We start from the raw sequence: 6864 nt of genomic DNA on the forward strand, positions 1-6864 counted from the left end.
CTAATTTTATTTTCTATTTTTAAAAATATTAATCATGCAAGAAGATCATGGCGACTTTGTTTCTTGTTGGAAACTTTCTGTTCTAAAAAAAATAAGAAAATAATTATAGCTTTCTACTTGAAGCATTTTTAAAGAGCTTTTAATGAGCCCTGCTGGAAAATTAGACACAATCAAGTATTGCTTATAGGAATAATTCAGTTTGCTGCTAAAATAATTTCTCAGGAATTATCATGCCAGTTAGAATGTCTGTCATCAGAAGGATAAGAGATAAATTCTGGAGAGGATATAGAGAAAAGGAAACCCTTGTGCACTCTTAGTGGGATTGTAAATGGATGAGACCACTGTGGAAAACAGTATGGAGTCTTCTCAAAAAATTAAAAATAGAGCTACCATACAATCCAGCAACTCTACTTATGGGAATATATATGAGGGAAATGAAAACACCATACTGAAGGGACATCTGACCCTCGTGTTCACAGCAGCCAATATATGGAAACAAAGTACGTGTTCATTGCCAGGTGAATGGATAACGAAGTGGATAAAGAAGAACATATATACAATGAAATAATATTCAGCCATGAAAAGGAAAGATGTCTTGTCATTTGTGACAATATGGATAAATTTTGAGGGCATTACAGAGGAATGCAATACAGAGGAAGACAAGTATTTTATGATTTCACTTTATGGGGAATCTAAAAAACAAAAATAAAAAACATAGGAAAAGAGATCAGATTTTTGGTTACTGTGGGTGGGGATGTAGGATGGGAGAGTTGGATAAAGGTTGTCAGAATGTGCAAACTTCCATTTATAAGAACTTGGGAATGTAATGTTCAACATAATGACTGTCAACACTGCTGTACAGCATAGTCGAGAGTTGTTAAAAGAGTTTTCATCACATAGAAAAATTTTTTCTCTCTTCTGGTATCTATAGGAAACGATGATGTTAACTTATTGTGGTAATCATTTCATAATACATGTAAGTCAAGTCATTATGCCATATACCTTAAACTTACAACAAAAACAGTTCTATCGTCAGGGGGGAATTTGAAATTTGTGTTTTTAAGAACAAATGCTTTAACTTCTACACAATGTATGAAAGTGTGACAGTGAGGCCATGCTTGTCTCACTGAGTATGGTAAAGGACCACACTTATCCGGGTGTTTGGCTCAGCACACCAGGCTCAACATGCAGGCCTCCAGCAAGTTTATCTGCATTGTTTGGGTTACCTTATGGAACAAATTAACTGGATAATTGCCAAATTTATGCCATTTAGAGATAAGCTTCCTATGAGGAGAGTAATATTTTGACATTAAACAACCTTTATAAGTAAGCAATTGCTGATTTTTTAAAAAATATATGTAGAGCTTGTTGAATTTGTGGTGTAAAGCCCAGATATTATAATACAATGTTACTTTCTTTGCTAGGCACTTACCTTACCCTGCAGATACTCACTAAATTAAAAAAAAAGGTATTAAAATCTTGGAAAGTTTTTCTCTGCATGTGGACTTTTTTCTATTTTAACTGAGTTTGATGTGTGTTATGCATGTGACAGCAGAAACGTTGAACTCCTCCTTGTCACTGATGCTCTCCTTTGTGTTCCTTGCTTGCAGGCACCTGAGCAGCCTAGTGACCGTGCTGTCCAGGCAGCATATGCAATGGCTGTGGGACTTCGGCGGAAGACAGCCCTTCTGGATAGGCAAGTATCGGCGCTGAGCTGCGGAGGGCCAGTGGTCACCGTTTACAGCGGCAAGGGATGGTAGATGGTTGGACAGTTTGTCTTTTCAAACTCTTCTTAATTACACAATAGTTTAATTTTTAGACTTCTATCTCAAAGAAATAATAAGGGATGAGGGTCTACATGTAGGTAAGAGAATTCAACAAGTGGTATTTCTAAAAGTACAAAGTTAGAAATAGTTAGCAATAGAGGATGGTTCAAAAATCATAGTATAGCCATGTGAAAGAATATTTATTATTTAGTACTTTTCAAAAGCATCAAACACTGTATTAAAGACATGAACAAATGCCTCATGTTTATTAATATTCAATAAATACATATTGAATGGACATTATACATAAAGTACATAATGCATTTGTGGTAAGGTACTAAGTAAAAAGGCAGAGTGTATAACCATATGAAGCAGGAAATAATTTAAGATAAAGAAATTTATATACATGAGTTATATATACATTTATATATTTACACATATAACATATATGTGCATATATATTAAAAGAAACGTCAAAGAATTAGAAAAGTTTAACTTCCAGTTGAGAATTATATGTGGTCTTAATGTTATCCCTTGTTTTCTGAAGTTTTAATATTTCCTACAATTTTAACAATAATACAAACCCTTTCAAGCCACTTTAGAAATAGAATTCTCCCAGCCAGTTCAAGTTGGTGTTCTCACCATCTCTCCTTAAAGGTATTGTATTTCAAGGCACTCCAATAAACTTGTTCTTGGCTTCTCAAGGTCTCTTTCCTACACAGTGAGTCTCCAAATTCTGAAATTATCTGACAGTATTATGGTAAGGCTACAGGATGTTTTCTTTAGATCCACAACAGTTGATTTTAAGGCTTTATCCCCACCAAGTACTTAGGTATAGCATGATCCAATGAAACAATCTAGAACAAGATAGGTCATTCCTAACGAGAAGTGCTTTGTTTTATTATACCCAAACACACTGACTGAGATTCGGTTGGAGAAGGTCATGTGTAACTGAGATTGTTTTCACAATCATGTTTGATTTGGGAGATGTCAGGTCACGCTATTTCAGGGGAGCCTTTTCTCATTTTCTTCTTCTTCTTCCTATTATAAAAAAAAGAGCATGAGGAGGAGGAACAACTTCTTTAAGAAAAATTCTAAGAGCTTTGCAACATTAAAATGTAATTTGCAAAAACTGACTGTGGAACTAGAGAGGCAGGTTAGGAAAAGTGCTTTTTGTTGGAATTGTTGCAGATTGAAAAGATCTTAGGCTCCAGACTAAAAATAATACTTAGTAACTTACTTCCACATAGGAAAACCAGGACATTGAAATGATGAGGAAGAAGGGCAGTAGACAATAGTATATCTGTGTCTTCGTGATGGAAGTTCTGCCTGTAAGATGATATAAATAATAATTGCCATTATTAAACATGTATATGCCCTGTGCTTCACATGCATTATCTTATTTCACCCTCAAAGCAGCCCTAGTGTACTATTTTTATTCCAGTTTGTAGATGGGGAAACTAAAACTTAGAGTGGTTAAGCACAAAGATGCTCAGTGAGTGAGTCTGGAGCTAGGGTGTAAGTTCTGATCTGCCTGACCCCAAAGCCTCATGTACTTAGTTGTGCCCCGTGGGATCCCCAGTCCCGTTCTGTGTTTTATGTTGTAGGCCCACGTTTGCTCAGAACAATAGACTGATATGATATCCAGGTATAAATGTAATAAAATCATTTGGCACATTCTTTTGGCTCATATTAGGTTTGAATGACAAAATTCATGCTGGCCACTGGGAGTGGATTGGCGGCGAAACTGTCACCTTCACCAGCTGGAAGAGAGGGCCTGCTCAACCTCTGAAGCCTGGCAAGAACTGTGTTTTGGTTCAAAGACAAGGAAAATGGCAAACAAAGGACTGTAGGAGAGGCAAACCTCACAATTATGTGTGCTCCAGGAAACTCTAAATGTAACTGGCCTACAGGTGCCCAGTGGGATTTCTCACCTATTTATTTAGAGGATTTGTGCATATTGCTCAATAGAAAACAAGGTGTCAGGGCTGACTTGCTACATTTTTTCATTATAGTCTATGAGTAATTGTATTTAGTGAAAAAGGGAGCATAAATGAATAGCTCCAGGAAGACTGATAAATGAACATCTCTTACAGGAAGAAATGCAATTCTTGCATCTCAGTACTTTTCAGAATAAATGCCTGATGTGGTATGTGGTGCAGGATTTGCTTATTCTAGGAGACCACCCCCCTGACCCCATTCCATATCTTAGCACCAATTTCATGGTCTTTGGATTTTTTGATTCCAATACCTGAAATGAGCCCGTTCTGAAATCAATATTGCACGGACTTCTAATACTTCAGTGTGAGCGAAGCTAACGCTAGTTAAATCAAGGTCAAACTGCAAAGGGATGCCTTGCTTTGTCCTTTGGGCACCCTTTCAGATGTGAAACCTGAGATAAAAGGCTGTGTGAGTCAGAAGGAAAATTCTCTGCAGTGAGAAGGGAAAACTTTAGATGGAAGAATCTTGCCAGTGGAAGCTTGTCTGCACAGCTCTAGTTCAGGTAAGAATTCAGAGGCTACCTGTGCTTCAGAGGCCTACCAATCACTGCTCCTGAGGCAGATCTCCTTTTGCAATAAAAATGTTGGCACTGTGCCATCCCAAGGCTAATGATTGGATTTCCCTGGCCTTACAGAGTCATGAGAAATTTGAAGTAACATGAGCCTCTCTATTTTTCATGTTTATAGTACTGACTAGAATTTCTCAAGGACATTTGGAATAAAGAGTATATTTAAATGATAGTTAATATATGGGATAAAAATACTGCTGTCTCAGAAGTGTCCCAATGAACTATGCTGATGGACAAGGAAAAATAATACCAAAAACAAAGCCCTTGAGAGCCTATATTCTCAGAAAGCATTTTGATACAATTTGAGCCATTAAATCTTTAATATTTGTAGAAATGCCATGTTAACTCAGTTCTCTAATGTAAAGGTCCCTTATTAATTTATAATGTTAGCTGAGTGAAACATTTTTTTTAGTAGTGAAGCATGTTGCAGACTTATAAGAACTCCCTTCTAAAATCAAGGTTTAATTATAGGAAATCAGAAATTTATGTCTCAAACATTTACTCAAAATTTCCCTCTTTTCGGAATCACTAAAAAATATGGTTGTGCCAAACGTAACTCGCTGTATGGCACCAGTGTAATTCAGAGTCAAAATGAGGTGACCGAGCAGACCAATATTTCACTGTGGGTCTTATTTCAGTAATATCTTGAGCGCAACTAAAAAAGACTGAAGAAATTTAGTCAAGTTTCTGGATATAAAACATGACAAGCTTATTTCATTTCCATTCATTTATCACAATTTTGGTTAATAGAAATGTTTAAAAAGAGAGGCTGGGATAGGGTTTAGACATTCTATCTCCTAATAAAGTTAAACATCATGGTAGAGTTGGGAGGCCACTTACCTTAAACATCACCGGTAGGCTCTAGACTGGCATTACATGTGTGTCTCCTATAGGACACAAACAGTCTCTGGTATTTAACTGAAAGATGCAAAAACCCATCCTTTGTATCAGCTCCAATACCCTCTGATCCACCGGCCTCTGCCATGTGGAAGGTGGGATTCCAGATAAAGAAACGAAGAGTGGCTTACTTAAAGGGTTACATCCTAGGAGAGAAAGTAAAAGTTTGAGGAATGAGGAATTCAGGGGCCACTTCTTCCTACTGGAACTCTAGAATATGTTAAGTCTTTAAAACTGAAACTCCACAGCAGCTATGGAGAACCTGTTTGGCATGATATACATTATTATACAATGACTATAACTACAATGATAGTGATATTAAATGTAATTGCAATGTTGGCACAAGGAGACTCTGTTTTTATTTTTTATAGCAACCAGAAATACTACTAGAATGTTTAAAAATATTTCTGATCATGAAGGCAATAATCAAGTTGTAAAATCCAATTGAAAGAAGATACAAATAAAAATTCAGGCAAGCTCCAGCTGGTGTGGCTCAGTTGGTTGGGTGTCATCCTGCAAACCAAAAGGTCACAGGTTTAATTTCAAGAGTCACGGCACATGCCTGGGTCACAGGTTCAGCCCCCACTTGTGGTGCATATGGAAGAAAGGCACCAATCGATATCTCTCACATCGAGGTTTCTCTCCCTCTCTTCCTCCCTCCCTTCCCCTCTCTCTAAAAATAAACATTCAGGCAAGTGTGGGTGCTGGGTAATATTCTTCATGACCTTCATTTCTTTCTCAAGACTGGGCTTCACTGGCAGAGGTTGGGGTAGGAGGGGTGGGTGGGAAGAAGTAAATGACCGTCATGGTTCTCTCCACCTTGGATGGTCACTGTTGCCATTCAGGTTTCTGGTTGGAGTGGGAAGGAAGGAAATAATGCCAGGGTAGAAAGGTAATGGGAGGTTACAGAAGAGGAAAGGGGAGAGAGGAGAGAAGGGTTAAGTAAGAAGAGGTGGTGACTGATAGTAGCTAAGGAGAAAAGCACCAGAAAGAAGGTTCTGGAGCCACCTAGGTCTCCTCCCCACACTTGAACACTGACTCAGGAAAAGACCCATTTTATCCAAAGGCGTCAGCCCAGCACAACTGTGTGTAGCTTTTCAGAATCATGTGATGTTTGGTCTTTAACGAAACCTACATGTATACAGCATATATTTGCTGAACATAAACTTGTAAAGCATATGATAATTATTTTATCTCTTCTGGGGAGTGGTAAAAATGAACCAGATGACATTTATTTACATTTCTGTTTTTTAAATTTTTAATGCAGCCAACAAGTATCGACACATGTTCATTAACAGTATAGTTCTGTATAATTTAAACCATAAATTGGTGCTGATTAATTTTTGCAACAAAGCAGCATATTAAATGTACTGTACCCAGTTTGTATCATACTTAATAAAATAAACATTTCTGAACCACTGTTCCTTTAGTTTTTAACTTTTCATATTTATTCTACCATTGGTAGAAGGGATGGAGAAGAACACTCAACATGCCTTTTTTATTCTGACTTCCAGATCAGCATTTAGTCACATGGCTTCCATCCATTCCCCTAGCCACCCATCCATTCATGCACTATTTATTCAGGAAGTATTGGATATGGAGTGCCAACCCTGCATAGCTAATATATGCAAA

The 6864-nt window shown here is 37.4% G+C and overlaps 1 protein-coding gene across 8 annotated transcripts in view; it reads left to right on the plus strand.

Moving 5' to 3' along the window:
- FREM1 (FRAS1 related extracellular matrix 1) overlaps positions 1–6647 on the plus strand; it is a 165033-nt gene extending 158386 nt beyond the window's left edge. For all 8 annotated transcript variants that reach the window (XM_036021575.1, XM_028512504.2, XM_036021573.1 and 5 more), the window contains 2 exons: positions 1611–1696; positions 3463–6647. In XM_036021575.1, coding sequence (XP_035877468.1) covers positions 1611–1696; positions 3463–3662 — 286 coding nt within the window. In that variant the 3' untranslated portion in view covers positions 3663–6647. The remainder of the gene's footprint in view (positions 1–1610; positions 1697–3462) is intronic.
- The last annotated feature ends 217 nt before the right edge of the window (positions 6648–6864 follow it).

This window comes from Phyllostomus discolor, chromosome 3 (genome assembly GCF_004126475.2).
Source record: "Phyllostomus discolor isolate MPI-MPIP mPhyDis1 chromosome 3, mPhyDis1.pri.v3, whole genome shotgun sequence".
NCBI lineage: Eukaryota > Metazoa > Chordata > Mammalia > Chiroptera > Phyllostomidae > Phyllostomus > Phyllostomus discolor.